Source organism: Oncorhynchus keta, chromosome 2 (assembly GCF_023373465.1).
Source record: "Oncorhynchus keta strain PuntledgeMale-10-30-2019 chromosome 2, Oket_V2, whole genome shotgun sequence".
Classification (NCBI taxonomy): Eukaryota; Metazoa; Chordata; class Actinopteri; order Salmoniformes; family Salmonidae; genus Oncorhynchus; species Oncorhynchus keta.
Genome location: NC_068422.1, coordinates 74,429,003 through 74,447,017, shown reverse-complemented (window position 1 = coordinate 74,447,017; position 18,015 = coordinate 74,429,003). Strand labels below are relative to the sequence as shown.

The following is an 18,015-nucleotide window of genomic DNA, read 5'->3' as shown; positions in this document are numbered from 1 at the left end:
GGCCAAACAGGAAGGATATAACCCCACCCACTTTGCCAAAGCACAGCCCCCACACCACTAGAGGGATATCTTCAACCAGCAACTTACCATCCTGAGACAAGGCCGAGTATAGCCCACAAAGATCTCCGCCACAGCACAACCCAGACAGGAAGATCACATCAGTGACTCAACCCACTCAAGTGAAGCACCCCTCCTAGGGACGGTATGAAAGAGCCCTAGTAAAACCAGTGACTCAGCCCCTGTAATAGGGTTCGAGGCAGAGAATCCCAGTGGAAATAGGGGAACCGGCCAGGCAGAGACAGCAAGGGCGGTTCGTTGCTCCAGAGCCTTTCCGTTCACCTTCACACTCAGACTACACTCAATCATATGACCCACAGAAGAGATGAGTCTTCAGTAAAGACTTAAAGTTGAGATTGAGATTCAACAGAAGATCTCTTTGTTTCTTGGGACCTAGAACAAGCATCTCTGTTTTGTCCGAGTTTAAAAGTAGAAAGTTTGCAGCCATCCACTTCCTTATGTCTGAAACACATGCTTCTAGCGAGGGCAATTTTGGGGCTTCACCATGTTTCATTGAAATGTACAGCTGTTTGTCATCCGCATAGCAGTGAAAGTTAACATTATGTTTTCGAATGACATCCCCAAGAGGTAAAATATATATTGAAAACAATAGTGGTCCTAAAACGGAACCTTGAGGAACACCGACATTTACAGTTGATTTGTCAGAGGACAAACCATTCACAGAGACAAACTGATATCTTTCCGACAGATAAACCAGGCCAGAACTTGTCCGTGTAGACCAATTTGGGTTTCCAATCTCTCCAAAAGAATGTGGTGATCGATGGTGGATAGCAGCCTGTAATATGACATCTTAATTACTTATGTTACCCAACTAATTCTGATTCATCCACTACACTAGTAAGATATGTAGATTTGTGTTTTGTGGACAAAGAAATGTACTTCACCATGCAACTTCTGTATATCTTACAACACATTTCTGTGCTTTTAAAGGTGGACCCCTCTCCTTACTACGATGCTTGTGTGAGAGACTCATGTGCTTGTGATAGTGGTGGAGACTGCGAATGCTTCTGTACAGCAGTGGCAGCTTATGCAAAGGCCTGTAATGAAGCTGGAGCATGCGTAGCCTGGAGGACCCCTCGAATTTGCCGTAAGTTTCTTCACAATCAACAGTGAATGTGATTTTCGAACTACATTAAGGCGCTTGTCAATTCAATATTGGACTAGGTTGACACATTATCATATAGGAGAGTTGATCATGAAAAGGCATCATTATTCTAGTTCAAATAATGGCAACTTTTTTCTCACCATATTTTGTACACCACATACAGCACTGTTCTGTGATTACTACAACCCTACTGGAGAATGTGAGTGGCACTACAAGGCATGTGGAGCTCAGTGTATGAAGACCTGCAGAAACCCTTCCGGAGACTGTTCTAGTTTAATTCCAGCATTGGAAGGTAGGGATATGACCGTCTAACTCATATTTTGTCTCATTTTGGATATTATTTCTGAATAACAATTGTAATTGAAACTGACCCCAACAATTGTTATACGTCTGAGCAGCCTCAGGCTACATTTACATTGACAAAAATACTTTTTGTAACCTCTTGGCTATTGTGCTTATTACAGGCTGCTATCCTAACTGTCCTGCGGCACAACCTTACTTCAATGAGGAGACAATGAAGTGTGTGGAGAGGGAACAATGTGGCTGTTATGACTATGAAGGAAACCAGTACACCAATGGACAGAATCTTCCGGCACAAAATTGTGAAACATGGTATGTTTGAATAATTCAGTTCACAGTACCTGTACTATTTCAGAGCATATTCTGAATGTTACAACTGTGAAAGTATTATGTTTTATGTTTTCTGTATTGCATTAATTTTAGAAGAGGTTGGGTAGGGGTTTGTCTAAGATGGGAAGGTCATATGCTAGTTTTTCCATAGTGATGCCAATTATGGCTATATGGCAATCTCAAAACGTGCCCTGCTCCACAACCATTTCACAACTTACAGTACTGTATTACCAAGCCCTTACTAGTTTAATCTCTATAATGGTATTTTGAACAAAACATTTATATCTGTTTCATTTGAAACTGGGAATAATTAAAATGTTTACATTATTTTTCTTATTTTAAAGCACCTGCACAATGACTGGAGTGAGCTGTAGTTATGATGTAAATGGTAAGGATGACATCCCCAAATAAAAGTAACATATTTAGCAATAACCAAAGCAACATTGATTAAATCTAATTGTAAAATACTTTCCCCCCTGCAGATTGTACATGCTTGCATAATGGTAAACAACACCCATATGGAGAAACCCTCTACAACACAACAGATGGGATTGGTAACTGCATTGTTGCTGTTTGTGCCGCGAACGGAACCATTACCAGGAACATTTCTCCTTGTCAAGTGACCACAACTCCAGTACCAACCACAACTTCCCCTCTGACCACAACAACTGTCCATGCAACTACAACACAGACCTCTACAACAACACTAAAGCCCACAACTGTCTTCCACTTCTCAACACCTGGTAAGCAGAGAAGCTCTTGAATGATTCAAGTGCAGCCCAATTTTTGCTAACTACCATACTGATAAATGGAAATCTTGATGGAAATTAATAGCAATTTGTAGTAGAGGTCTTCTCGGGTCCAAACAGTTGGACCCGGAACCAAACGGACCCAAGGGCAATCAGACCCGGACCTGAACGGACACAATCATTTAAAATGAAGTGGGACCTGGACCCGAACAGACCCGAGAACAATCAGACCCAAACACTAGACCTAGACCCGGCCCATACCCTAATGGGTCCAGGTCTAGACCAGACCTGATTGGACCCAAGTGACAAACTAATTATATTTATCAGCCAAGATGCTCCTCTGGTTAATTAATAGGTCTTTATATTTTGCCTAGGCCTTCTATAAGTCAATAAATGTACCATATTAGCGTAAAATAAATATGGTACAGGCTATGCAGAGCTGTGGTCGGGTCCATTCAGGTCCACTCAAGTCAATCACCTGTAATTACATAGACCCAAGACCCGATGACAATCAAACATGACTCGACCCGACCCCCAAGGAATAGTTAGAAATTTGGACCCGTACCAGCCTGGGACCCTAGTGGGGTCTCGGGTATTCGGGTGGACCCTAGGTGGTAGTGATGAGTTTAATTCATATTGACGATATGTTCAAATTGAATATGGATGGTAAGTATTGTAAATACGAGCTATTTGGTAAATTCAAATGTTATTTTTCTGGACTAGTTAACAAAATATATATATTTTTCAAAAACAGAACCAACATCTACTTGGTCATCCACAACAATGGAGACAACACCAGAAATCACTATTGGCACCATAACTTCATCATTAAATCCTTCAACTACAACATCTGGAGCAAGTACAGTCACAATTCCCAACCCGACAACTGTAACTACAACAACTACGGTACCCTCGACCACAGCTACGTCGACCACAGCTGAAACTTCAACTATGGAAGAAACCACAACAAAGACCATCATATCTACAAAGCCACCTAAAGTAGTCACCACTGGTACCAGAACAACGACATCACATGTCACCACCAAACCTTCAGTGACTAAAATTGAGTCAATTACAAAAACACTACCTTACTTTACAGGTACAATGTGGCCTTTAACAACAACAACACAGCCCTCAACAACAACAGAATCAGTCATCACAGGTGGAATATTGACAACAGAGCCTACCTCCCAGATTACCAATACAACTACATCTGGGATATTCACACACAACACAGTATCATCATCTTCAACTGTAAATGTTGAAGCCTCTACCTCAACATCCCAGCCATCAACTTCAACTTACACCACAAAGGCACCCACAACAAATGCAGAGGTAACTACATATACTACTACTGAAAGATCTACACAGCCGCCTAAAATTGTCACCGCCGGCCCAACAACCACTTACACCACTGTAATTGTTGAAACCTCTACCTCAACATCACAGCCCACAACAACAAGTGAAGAAACAACAGGGCCAGTTGTCATAACTTCCAATCCCACTACTTTAACAACAACAACAATTGCACCCACAACAACGACACCTACTACAGGTGGAACGACAACAGGTGAAGAAACCACAAATGAGACAAGTCCATCTACATCCACAAAGCCACCTAAAGAAGTCCCCACGGGCCCAACAACCACTTCCACCACTGTAATTGCTGAAACCTCTACTTCAACATCACAGCCCACAACAACAGGTGAAGAAACAACAGGGCCAGTTGTCATTACATCCAATCCCACTACTGTAACAACAACAACAATTGCACCCACAGCAACGACACCTACAACACCTACTACAGGTGGAACGACAACAGGTGAAGAAACCACAAATGAGACAAGTCCATCTACAAAACCACCTAAAGAAGTCCCCACGGGCCCAACAACCACTTCCACCACTGTAATTGTTGAAACCTCTACTTCAACATCACAGCCCGCAACAACAGGTGAAGAAACAACAGGGCCAGTTGTCATAACTTCCAATCCCACTACTTTAACAACAACAACAATTGCACCCACAACAACAACACCTACTACAGGTGGAACGACAACAGTTGAAGAAACCACAAATGAGACAAGTCCATCTACATCCACAAAGCCACCTAAAGAAGTCCCAACGGGCCCAACAACCACTTCCACCACTGTAATTGCTGAAACCTCTACTTCAACATCACAGTCCACAACAACAGGTGAAGAAACAACAGGGCCAGTTGTCATTACATCCAATCCCACTACTGTAACAACAACAACAATTGCACCCACAGCAACGACACCTACCACAGGTGGAACGACAACAGGTGAAGAAACCACAAATGAGACAAGTCCATCTACATCCACAAAGCCACCTAAAGAAGTCCCAACGGGCCCAACAACCACTTCCACCACTGTAATTGCTGAAACTTCTACATCACAGTCCACAACAACAGGTGAAGAAACAACAGGGCCAGTTGTCATTACATCCAATCCCACTACTGTAACAACAACAACAATTGCACCCACAACAACGACACCTACCACAGGTGGAACGACAACAGTTGAAGAAACCACAAATGAGACACGTCCATCTACAAAACCACCTAAAGAAGTCCGCACGGGCCCAACAACCACTTCCACCACTGTAATTGTTGAAACCTCTACTTCAACATCACAGCCCACAGCAACAGGTGAAGAAACAACAGGGCCAGTTGTCATAACTTCCAATCCCACTACTTTAACAACAACAACAATTGCACCCACAACAACGACACCTACTACAGGTGGAACGACAACAGTTGAAGAAACCACAAATGAGACAAGTCCATCTACATCCACAAAGCCACCTAAAGAAGTCCCAACGGGCCCAACAACCACTTCCACCACTGTAATTGCTGAAACCTCTACTTCAACATCACAGTCCACAACAACAGGTGAAGAAACAACAGGGCCAGTTGTCATTACATCCAATCCCACTACTGTAACAACAACAACAATTGCACCCACAACAACGACACCTACTACAGGTGGAACGACAACAGTTGAAGAAACCACAAATGAGACACGTCCATCTACAAAACCACCTAAAGAAGTCCCCACGGGCCCAACAACCACTTCCACCACTGTAATTGTTGAAACCTCTACTTCAACATCACAGCCCGCAACAACAGGTGAAGAAACAACAGGGCCAGTTGTCATTACATCCAATCCCACTACTGTAACAACAACAACAATTGCACCCACAGCAACGACACCTACCACAGGTGGAACGACAACAGGTGAAGAAACCACAAATGAGACAAGTCCATCTACATCCACAAAGCCACCTAAAGAAGTCCCAACGGGCCCAACAACCACTTCCACCACTGTAATTGCTGAAACTTCTACTTCAACATCACAGTCCACAACAACAGGTGAAGAAACAACAGGGCCAGTTGTCATTACATCCAATCCCACTACTGTAACAACAACAACAATTGCACCCACAACAACGACACCTGCCACAGGTGGAACGACAACAGTTGAAGAAACCACAAATGAGACACGTCCATCTACAAAACCACCTAAAGAAGTCCCCACGGGCCCAACAACCACTTCCACCACTGTAATTGTTGAAACCTCTACTTCAACATCACAGCCCGCAACAACAGGTGAAGAAACAACAGGGCCAGTTGTCATAACTTCCAATCCCACTACTTTAACAACAACAACAATTGCACCCACAACAACGACACCTACTACAGGTGGAACGACAACAGTTGAAGAAACCACAAATGAGACAAGTCCATCTACATCCACAAAGCCACCTAAAGAAGTCCCCACGGGCCCAACAACCACTTCCACCACTGTAATTGTTGAAACCTCTACTTCAACATCACAGCCCGCAACAACAGGTGAAGAAACAACAGGGCCAGTTGTCATAACTTCCAATCCCACTACTTTAACAACAACGACACCTACCACAGGTGGAACGACAACAGTTGAAGAAACCACAAATGAGACAAGTCCATCTACAAAGCCACCTAAAGTAGTCACCACTGGTACCAGAACAACGACATCACATGTCACCACCAAACCTTCAGTGACTAAAATTGAGTCAATTACAAAAACACTACCTTACTTTACAGGTACAATGTGGCCTTTAACAACAACAACACAGCCCTCAACAACAACAGAATCAGTCATCACAGGTGGAATATTAACAACAGAGCCTACCTCCCAGATTACCAATACAACTACATCTGGGATATTCACACACAACACAGTATCATCATCTACAACTGTAAATGTTGAAGCCTCTACCTCAACATCCCAGCCATCAACTTCAACTTACACCACAAAGGCACCCACAACAAATGCAGAGGTAACTACATATACTACTACTGAAAGATCTACACAGCCACCTAAAATTGTCACCGCCGGCCCAACAACCACTTACACCACTGTAATTGTTGAAACCTCTACCTCAACATCACAGCCCACAACAACAAGTGAAGAAACAACAGGGCCAGTTGTCACAACTTCGAAACCCACTACTTTCACCAGAACTACAATTGCACCAACTACAACTACAGAGGTAACTACACCTACCACAGGTGGAACAACAACAGTTGAAGAAACAACAGGGCCAGTTGTCATAACTTCAAATCCCACGACATCAACCACAACAACGACAGAGGTAATTACACCTACCACAGGTGTAACGACAACAGTTGAAGAAACCACAACGGAGACTTTTCCATCGACATCCACAACACCACCTAAAGAATTCACCACTGGCCCAACAACCACTTCCACCACTGTAATTGTTGAAACCTCTACCTCCACACCTCAGCCCACAATAATAGGTGAAGAAATAACAGGGCCAGTTGTCATTGATTACAATCCCACGACTTCAACCACAACAACCACAGAGGTAACTACACCTACCACAGGTGGAACGACAACAGGTGAAGAAACCACAAATGAGACAAGTCCATCTCGACACAAAACCACCTAAAGAAGTCCCCACTGGCCCAACAACCACTTCCACCACTGTAATTGTTGAAACCTCTACTTCAACATCACAGACCACAACAACAGGTGAAGAAACAACAGGGCCAGTTGTCATAACTTCCAATCCCACTACTGTAACAACAACAACAATTGCACCCACAGCAACGACACCTACTACAGGTGGAACGACAACAGTTGAAGAAACCACAAATGAGACAAGTCCATCTACATCCACAAAGCCACCTAAAGAAGTCACAACGGGCCCAACAACCACTTCCACCACTGTAATTGCTGAAACCTCTACTTCAACATCACAGTCCACAACAACAGGTGAAGAAACAACAGGGCCAGTTGTCACTACATCCAATCCCACTACTGTAACAACAACAACAATTGCACCCACAACAACGACACCTACCACAGGTGGAACGACAACAGTTGAAGAAACCACAACCGAGACAATTTCATCTACAGCCACAAAGCCACCTAAAGAAGTCCCCACGGGCCCAACAACCACTTCCACCACTGTAATTGCTGAAACCTCTACATCAACATCACAGCCCACAACAACAGGTGAAGAAACAACAGGGCCAGTTGTCATAACTTCCAATCCCACTACTTTAACAACAACAACAATTGCACCCACAACAACGACACCTACCACAGGTGGAACGACAACAGTTGAAGAAACCACAAATGAGACAAGTCCATCTACAAAGCCACCTAAAGTAGTCACCACTGGTACCAGAACAACGACATCACATGTCACCACCAAACCTTCAGTGACTAAAATTGAGTCAATTACAAAAACACTACCTTACTTTACAGGTACAATGTGGCCTTTAACAACAACAACACAGCCCTCAACAACAACAGAATCAGTCATCACAGGTGGAATATTAACAACAGAGCCTACCTCCCAGATTACCAATACAACTACATCTGGGATATTCACACACAACACAGTATCATCATCTACAACTGTAAATGTTGAAGCCTCTACCTCAACATCCCAGCCATCAACTTCAACTTACACCACAAAGGCACCCACAACAAATGCAGAGGTAACTACATATACTACTACTGAAAGATCTACACAGCCGCCTAAAATTGTCACCGCCGGCCCAACAACCACTTACACCACTGTAATTGTTGAAACCTCTACCTCAACATCACAGCCCACAACAACAAGTGAAGAAACAACAGGGCCAGTTGTCACAACTTCGAAACCCACTACTTTCACCAGAACTACAATTGCACCAACTACAACTACAGAGGTAACTACACCTACCACAGGTGGAACAACAACAGTTGAAGAAACAACAGGGCCAGTTGTCATAACTTCAAATCCCACGACATCAACCACAACAACGACAGAGGTAATTACACCTACCACAGGTGTAACGACAACAGTTGAAGAAACCACAACGGAGACTTTTCCATCGACATCCACAACACCACCTAAAGAATTCACCACTGGCCCAACAACCACTTCCACCACTGTAATTGTTGAAACCTCTACTTCAACATCACAGCCCACAGCAACAGGTGAAGAAACAACAGGGCCAGTTGTCATAACTTCCAATCCCACTACTTTAACAACAACAACAATTGCACCCACAACAACGACACCTACTACAGGTGGAACGACAACAGTTGAAGAAACCACAAATGAGACAAGTCCATCTACATCCACAAAGCCACCTAAAGAAGTCCCAACGGGCCCAACAACCACTTCCACCACTGTAATTGCTGAAACCTCTACTTCAACATCACAGTCCACAACAACAGGTGAAGAAACAACAGGGCCAGTTGTCATTACATCCAATCCCACTACTGTAACAACAACAACAATTGCACCCACAACAACGACACCTGCCACAGGTGGAACGACAACAGTTGAAGAAACCACAAATGAGACACGTCCATCTACAAAACCACCTAAAGAAGTCCCCACGGGCCCAACAACCACTTCCACCACTGTAATTGTTGAAACCTCTACTTCAACATCACAGCCCGCAACAACAGGTGAAGAAACAACAGGGCCAGTTGTCATAACTTCCAATCCCACTACTTTAACAACAACAACAATTGCACCCACAACAACGACACCTACTACAGGTGGAACGACAACAGTTGAAGAAACCACAAATGAGACAAATCCATCTACATCCACAAAGCCACCTAAAGAAGTCCCCACGGGCCCAACAACCACTTCCACCACTGTAATTGCTGAAACCTCTACTTCAACATCACAGCCCACAACAACAGGTGAAGAAACAACAGGGCCAGTTGTCATAACTTCCAATCCCACTACTTTAACAACAACAACAATTGCACCCACAACAACGACACCTACCACGGGTGGAACGACAACAGTTGAAGAAACCACAAATGAGACAAATCCATCTACATCCACAAACCACCTAAAGAAGTCCCCACGGGCCCAACAACCACTTCCACCACTGTAATTGTTGAAACCTCTACTTCAACATCACAGCCCGCAACAACAGGTGAAGAAACAACAGGGCCAGTTGTCATAACTTCCAATCCCACTACTTTAACAACAACAACAATTGCACCCACAACAACGACGCCTACCACAGGTGGAACGACAACAGTTGAAGAAACCACAAATGAGACAAGTCCATCTACATCCACAAAGCCACCTAAAGAAGTCCCCACGGGCCCAACAACCACTTCCACCACTGTAATTGTTGAAACCTCTACTTCAACATCACAGCCCGCAACAACAGGTGAAGAAACAACAGGGCCAGTTGTCATAACTTCCAATCCCACTACTTTAACAACAACAACAATTGCACCCACAACAACGACACCTACACAGGTGGAACGACAACAGTTGAAGAAACCACAACGGAGACTTTTCCATCGACATCCACAAAGCCACCTAAAGAAGTCACCACTGGCCCAACAACCACTTCCACCACTGTAATTGTTGAAACCTCTACCTCCACACCTCAGCCCACAATAATAGGTGAAGAAATAACAGGGCCAGTTGTCATTGATTACAATCCCACGACTTCAACCACAACAACCACAGAGGTAACTACACCTACCACAGGTGGAACGACAACAGGTGAAGAAACCACAAATGAGACAAGTCCATCTACAAAACCACCTAAAGAAGTCCCCACGGGCCCAACAACCACTTCCACCACTGTAATTGTTGAAACCTCTACTTCAACATCACAGCCCACAACAACAGGTGAAGAAACAACAGGGCCAGTTGTCATAACTTCCAATCCCACTACTTTAACAACAACAACAATTGCACCCACAACAACGACACCTACCACAGGTGGAACGACAACAGTTGAAGAAACCACAAATGAGACAAGTCCATCTACAAAGCCACCTAAAGTAGTCACCACTGGTACCAGAACAACGACATCACATGTCACCACCAAACCTTCAGTGACTAAAATTGAGTCAATTACAAAAACACTACCTTACTTTACAGGTACAATGTGGCCTTTAACAACAACAACACAGCCCTCAACAACAACAGAATCAGTCATCACAGGTGGAATATTAACAACAGAGCCTACCTCCCAGATTACCAATACAACTACATCTGGGATATTCACACACAACACAGTATCATCATCTACAACTGTAAATGTTGAAGCCTCTACCTCAACATCCCAGCCATCAACTTCAACTTACACCACAAAGGCACCCACAACAAATGCAGAGGTAACTACATATACTACTACTGAAAGATCTACACAGCCGCCTAAAATTGCAACCGCCGGCCAAACAACCACTTCCACCATTGTAATTGTTGAAACCTCTCCTCAAACATCACAGCCCACAACAACAAGTGAAGAAACAACAGGGCCAGTTGTCACAACTTCGAAACCCACTACTTTCACCAGAACTACAATTGCACCAACTACAACTACAGAGGTAACTACACCTACCACAGGTGGAACAACAACAGTTGAAGAAACAACAGGGCCAGTTGTCATAACTTCAAATCCCACGACATCAACCACAACAACGACAGAGGTAATTACACCTACCACAGGTGTAACGACAACAGTTGAAGAAACCACAACGGAGACTTTTCCATCGACATCCACAACACCACCTAAAGAATTCACCACTGGCCCAACAACCACTTCCACCACTGTAATTGTTGAAACCTCTACCTCCACACCTCAGCCCACAATAATAGGTGAAGAAATAACAGGGCCAGTTGTCATTGATTACAATCCCACGACTTCAACCACAACAACCACAGAGGTAACTACACCTACCACAGGTGGAACGACAACAGGTGAAGAAACCACAAATGAGACAAGTCCATCTACAAAACCACCTAAAGAAGTCCCCACGGGCCCAACAACCACTTCCACCACTGTAATTGTTGAAACCTCTACTTCAACATCACAGACCACAACAACAGGTGAAGAAACAACAGGGCCAGTTGTCATAACTTCCAATCCCACTACTGTAACAACAACAACAATTGCACCCACAGCAACGACACCTACTACAGGTGGAACGACAACAGTTGAAGAAACCACAAATGAGACAAGTCCATCTACATCCACAAAGCCACCTAAAGAAGTCACAACGGGCCCAACAACCACTTCCACCACTGTAATTGCTGAAACCTCTACTTCAACATCACAGCCCACAACAACAGGTGAAGAAACAACAGGGCCAGTTGTCATAACTTCCAATCCCACTACTGTAACAACAACAACAATTGCACCCACAACAACGACACCTACCACAGGTGGAACGACAACAGTTGAAGAAACCACAACCGAGACAATTTCATCTACAGCCACAAAGCCACCTAAAGAAGTCCCCACGGGCCCAACAACCACTTCCACCACTGTAATTGCTGAAACCTCTACTTCAACATCACAGCCCACAACAACAGGTGAAGAGACAACAGGGCCAGTTGTCATTACATCCAATCCTACTACTTTAACAACAACAACAATTGCACCCACAGCAACGACACCTACTACACGTGGAACGACAACAGGTGAAGAAACCACAAATGAGACAAGTCCATCTACAAAACCACCTAAAGAAGTCCCAACGGGCCCAACAACCACTTCCACCACTGTAATTGTTGAAACCTCTACTTCAACATCACAGCCCGCAACAACAGGTGAAGAAACAACAGGGCCAGTTGTCATAACTTCCAATCCCACTACTTTAACAACAACAACAATTGCACCCACAACAACGACACCTACTACAGGTGGAACGACAACAGTTGAAGAAACCACAAATGAGACAAGTCCATCAACATCCACAAAGCCACCTAAAGAAGGCCCAACGGGCCCAACAACCACTTCCACCACTGTAATTGCTGAAACCTCTACTTCAACATCACAGTCCACAACAACAGGTGAAGAAACAACAGGGCCAGTTGTCATTACATCCAATCCCACTACTGTAACAACAACAACAATTGCACCCACAGCAACGACACCTACTACAGGTGGAACGACAGCAGGTGAAGAAACCACAAATGAGACAAGTCCATCTACAAAACCACCTAAAGAAGTCCCCACGGGCCCAACAACCACTTCCACCACTGTAATTGTTGAAACCTCTACTTCAACATCACAGTCCACAACAACAGGTGAAGAAACAACAGGGCCAGTTGTCATAACTTCCAATCCCACTACTTTAACAACAACAACAATTGCACCCACAACAACGACACCTACTACAGGTGGAACGACAACAGTTGAAGAAACCACAACCGAGACAAGTCCATCTACATCCACAAAGCCACCTAAAGAAGTCCCAACGGGCCCAACAACCACTTCCACCACTGTAATTGCTGAAACCTCTACTTCAACATCACAGCCCACAACAACAGGTGAAGAAACAACAGGGCCAGTTGTCATTACATCCAATCCCACTACTTTAACAACAACAATTGCACCCACAGCAACAACACCTACTACAGGTGGAACGACAACAGGTGAAGAAACAACAGGGCCAGTTGTCATTACATCCAATCCTACTACTTTAACAACAACGACACCTACCACAGGTGGAACGACAACAGTTGAAGAAACCACAACCGAGACAAGTCCATCTACATCCACAAAGCCACCTAAAGAAGTCCCAACGGGCCCAACAACCACTTCCACCACTGTAATTGCTGAAACCTCTACTTCAACATCACAGTCCACAACAACAGGTGAAGAAACAACAGGGCCAGTTGTCATAACTTCCAATCCCATTACTTTAACAACAACAACAATTGCACCCACAACAACAACACCTACTACAGGTGGAACGACAACAGTTGAAGAAACCACAAATGAGACAAGTCCATCTACATCCACAAAGCCACCTAAAGAAGTCCCAACGGGCCCAACAACCACTTCCACCACTGTAATTGCTGAAACCTCTACTTCAACATCACAGTCCACAACAACAGGTGAAGAAACAACAGGGCCAGTTGTCATAACTTCCAATCCCACTACTTTAACAACAACAACAATTGCACCCACAACAATGACACCTGCCACAGGTGGAACGACAACAGTTGAAGAAACCACAACCGAGACAATTCCATCTACAGCCACAAAGCCACCTAAAGAAGTCCCCACGGGCCCAACAACCACTTCCACCACTGTAATTGTTGAAACCTCTACTTCAACATCAAAGTCCACAACAACAGGTGAAGAAACAACAGGGCCAGTTGTCATTACATCCAATCCCACTACTGTAACAACAACAACAATTGCACCCACAACAACGACACCTACTACAGGTGGAACGACAACAGTTGAAGAAACCACAAATGAGACAAGTCCATCTACATCCACAAAGCCACCTAAAGAAGTCCCAACGGGCCCAACAACCACTTCCACCACTGTAATTGCTGAAACCTCTACTTCAACATCACAGTCCACAACAACAGGTGAAGAAACAACAGGGCCAGTTGTCATTACATCCAATCCCACTACTGTAACAACAACAACAATTGCACCCACAGCAACGACACCTACTACAGGTGGAACGACAGCAGGTGAAGAAACCACAAATGAGACAAGTCCATCTACAAAACCACCTAAAGAAGTCCCCACGGGCCCAACAACCACTTCCACCACTGTAATTGCTGAAACCTCTACTTCAACATCACAGCCCACAACAACAGGTGAAGAAACAACAGGGCCAGTTGTCATTACATCCAATCCTACTACTTTAACAACAACGACACCTACCACAGGTGGAACGACAACAGTTGAAGAAACCACAACCGAGACAAGTCCATCTACATCCACAAAGCCACCTAAAGAAGTCCCAACGGGCCCAACAACCACTTCCACCACTGTAATTGCTGAAACCTCTACTTCAACATCACAGCCCACAACAACAGGTGAAGAAACAACAGGGCCAGTTGTCATTACATCCAATCCCACTACTTTAACAACAACAACAATTGCACCCACAGCAACAACACCTACTACAGGTGGAACGACAACAGGTGAAGAAACCACAAATGAGACAAGTCCATCTACAAAACCACCTAAAGAAGTCCCCACGGGCCCAACAACCACTTCCACCACTGTAATTGTTGAAACCTCTACTTCAACATCACAGCCCGCAACAACAGGTGAAGAAACAACAGGGCCAGTTGTCATAACTTCCAATCCCACTACTTTAACAACAACAACAATTGCACCCACAACAACAACACCTACTACAGGTGGAACGACAACAGTTGAAGAAACCACAAATGAGACAAGTCCATCTACATCCACAAAGCCACCTAAAGAAGTCCCCACGGGCCCAACAACCACTTACACCACTGTAATTGTTGAAACCTCTACTTCAACATCACAGCCCACAGCAACAGGTGAAGAAACAACAGGGCCAGTTGTCATTACATCCAATCCCACTACTTTAACAACAACGATTGCACCCACAACAACGACGCCTACTACAGGTGGAACGACAACAGTTGAAGAAACCACAAATGAGACAAGTCCATCTACATCCACAACACCACCTAAAGAAGTCCCAACGGGCCCAACAACCACTTCCACCACTGTAATTGCTGAAACCTCTACTTCAACATCACAGTCCACAACAACAGGTGAAGAAACAACAGGGCCAGTTGTCATAACTTCCAATCCCACTACTTTAACAACAACAACAATTGCACCCACAACAACGACACCTACCACAGGTGGAACGACAACAGTTGAAGAAACCACAAATGAGACAAGTCCATCTACAAAACCACCTAAAGAAGTCCCAACGGGCCCAACAATCACTTCCACCACTGTAATTGCTGAAACCTCTACTTCAACATCACAGTCCACAACAACAGGTGAAGAAACAACAGGGCCAGTTGTCATTACATCCAATCCCACTACTGTAACAACAACAACAATTGCACCCACAACAACGACACCTACTACAGGTGGAACGACAACAGGTGAAGAAACCACAAATGAGACAAGTCCATCTACAAAACCACCTAAAGAAGTCCGCACGGGCCCAACAACCACTTCCACCACTGTAATTGTTGAAACCTCTACTTCAACATCACAGCCCACAACAACAGGTGAAGAAACAACAGGGCCAGTTGTCATAACTTCCAATCCCACTACTTTAACAACAACAACAATTGCACCCACAACAACGACACCTACCACAGGTGGAACGACAACAGTTGAAGAAACCACAAATGAGACAAGTCCATCTACATCTACAAAACCACCTAAAGAAGTCCCAACGGGCCCAACAACCACTTCCACCACTGTAATTTCTGAAACCTCTACTTCAACATCACAGTCCACAACAACAGGTGAAGAAACAACAGGGCCAGTTGTCATTACATCCAATCCCACTACTTTAACAACAACAACAATTGCACCCACAACAACGACACCTACTACAGGTGGAACGACAACAGTTGAAGAAACCACAACCGAGACAATTTCAACTTCATCTACAAAACCACCTAAAGAAGTCACCTCCGGCCCAACCACTTCCAGCACTGTAATTGTTAAAACCTCTACTTCAACATCACAGCCCACAACAACAGGTGAAGAAACATCAGGGCCAGTTGTCATAACTTCCAATCCCACTACTTTAACAACAACAACAGAGGTAACGACACCTACCACAGGTGGAACGACAACAGTTGAAGAAACCACAACTGAGACAATTCCATCTACATCCACAAAACCACCTAAAGAAGCCACCACAGGCCCAATTACATATTCCACAACTGCTGAAGTTGTAACTTTGACATCACAGCCTTCAACAACAAGTACAGAAACAACAGAGCCAGTTGTCATCACAGGCCCATTAGAAACAACAAGAAATCCTTCAACATCGCCACAAGTGATTATTACACCAACATCACAAGTAGTCACCACCAGCCAGTGTATGTGCATTGTTAATGGGACACAATATCTACCAGGTAACATGTTATAAATGTCATTTAGACAATCAAAATCAATTTCATTTCACTAATCTTTTAATTAATTTTAATTTGTAAAAGGAAATGTTTTAACACTTGTCTTTCTTAACAATCAGGGAACCTAGTGTATAATGTGACTGATGGTTCAGGGTGGTGCTTCACCGCTTACTGCAAAGCAACGTGTCAAGTTGAAGTGGAATCAAATCCATGTCCTTCCTCTACACCACCCACTGTTTCACCCACAACGTCAGAAGAGACAACGACCACACCACCAACAACTCAATCCTCCCCAGACTGCACTAGCATTCAGCCACCAAGAAAGGTAATTTATTCCCTAAAAATCTTTTTTGGGCTGTAATAATAAAATGGGTGAATATGTTTATATCTCTTTGTGGTGTAATGCTTGAGACATGGAATATGTATGTGTGCAATTCAGAGGTTGAATGGGCAAGACAAAATATTGAAGTGCCTTTGAACGGAGTATGGTAGTAGGGGCCAAGCACACTTGTTTGTGTCAAGAACTGCAACACTGCTGCGTTTTTCACGCTAAACCGTTTCCTTTATGTATCAAGAATGGTCCACCACCCAAAGGACATCCTGCCACTGTGGGAAGCACTGGAGACAACATGGGCCAGCGTCCCTGTGGAAAGCTTTCGACACCTTGTAGAGTCCACTTAGAGTATATTTAACCCTCCTTGTGAATGTTTGAGTCATTGCTTTCCCTTATCAAATCAATGTCAGAATGGAGAGTCTTGGCAGCTGAATCGCTGTACCACAGCAATTTGCCAGGACGGCATTGTTGTCCAGCTACCAGTAAAATGCAAGCCAGTGGAGCCACTACAGTGTGAGAATGGTCGTCCACCTGTGAAGGTCTATGATTCAACTGGATGCTGCTTTACATATGAATGTGAATGTAAGTGACAACATACAACCCAACAATCTGAGTGAAAATAAGACATTATTGCTCATTAGCTTTCATTGTCCTGTGTCAATAGCTTAGATTATTATCAACTCATATTTTAACAT

At 44.0% G+C, this 18,015-nt stretch overlaps 1 protein-coding gene and 1 long non-coding RNA gene across 52 annotated transcripts in view; one reads left to right on the top strand and one right to left on the bottom strand.

Annotated features, from left to right (window-relative positions):
- The window catches only part of LOC118371097 (mucin-2-like), a 32,604-nt gene that overhangs the window by 9,579 nt on the left and 5,010 nt on the right, over positions 1 to 18,015 (top strand). The window contains exons 25-43 of one of the 50 annotated variants that reach the window (XM_052482963.1): positions 1,009 to 1,165; positions 1,347 to 1,475; positions 1,648 to 1,795; positions 2,158 to 2,201; positions 2,296 to 2,556; positions 3,317 to 4,132; positions 4,385 to 4,756; positions 4,994 to 5,086; positions 6,506 to 7,030; positions 9,084 to 9,326; positions 9,807 to 9,899; positions 12,307 to 12,456; positions 12,694 to 12,786; positions 13,594 to 13,743; positions 14,230 to 14,565; positions 14,782 to 15,888; positions 16,369 to 16,989; positions 17,106 to 17,311; positions 17,731 to 17,902. In XM_052482963.1, the coding sequence (XP_052338923.1) occupies positions 1,009 to 1,165; positions 1,347 to 1,475; positions 1,648 to 1,795; positions 2,158 to 2,201; positions 2,296 to 2,556; positions 3,317 to 4,132; positions 4,385 to 4,756; positions 4,994 to 5,086; positions 6,506 to 7,030; positions 9,084 to 9,326; positions 9,807 to 9,899; positions 12,307 to 12,456; positions 12,694 to 12,786; positions 13,594 to 13,743; positions 14,230 to 14,565; positions 14,782 to 15,888; positions 16,369 to 16,989; positions 17,106 to 17,311; positions 17,731 to 17,902 (5,716 nt within the window). Of the gene's footprint in view, positions 1 to 1,008; positions 1,166 to 1,346; positions 1,476 to 1,647; positions 1,796 to 2,157; positions 2,202 to 2,295; positions 2,557 to 3,316; positions 4,133 to 4,384; positions 4,757 to 4,993; positions 5,087 to 5,230; positions 5,474 to 6,190; positions 6,434 to 6,505; positions 7,490 to 7,622; positions 7,866 to 9,083; positions 9,657 to 9,806; positions 9,900 to 10,141; positions 10,292 to 10,764; positions 10,858 to 11,970; positions 12,214 to 12,306; positions 12,787 to 12,936; positions 13,744 to 13,836; positions 13,987 to 14,229; positions 14,566 to 14,709; positions 15,889 to 16,368; positions 16,990 to 17,105; positions 17,312 to 17,730; positions 17,903 to 18,015 lie in introns of all 50 variants that reach the window. The other 49 variants (XM_052482883.1, XM_052482960.1, XM_052482840.1 and 46 more) reach the window with 49 other exon arrangements.
- Positions 4,352 to 16,559, bottom strand: LOC127912811 (uncharacterized). 2 transcript variants are annotated; one of them, XR_008083490.1, is made up of 17 exons: positions 16,453 to 16,559; positions 15,973 to 16,209; positions 15,565 to 15,735; positions 15,137 to 15,324; positions 14,845 to 14,899; positions 14,441 to 14,622; positions 14,071 to 14,197; positions 12,607 to 12,777; positions 10,849 to 10,914; positions 10,205 to 10,375; positions 9,648 to 9,719; positions 9,240 to 9,410; positions 8,193 to 8,258; positions 6,104 to 6,274; positions 5,315 to 5,386; positions 4,670 to 4,840; positions 4,352 to 4,426 (listed from the first exon to the last, which is right to left on the bottom strand). It is a non-coding gene; the product is annotated as an uncharacterized LOC127912811 (long non-coding RNA). The 2 variants fall into 2 exon arrangements; XR_008083491.1 differs by lacking the exons at positions 4,670 to 4,840; positions 5,315 to 5,386 and adding an exon at positions 5,144 to 5,198 and having other exon boundaries at positions 4,354 to 4,426; positions 6,159 to 6,274.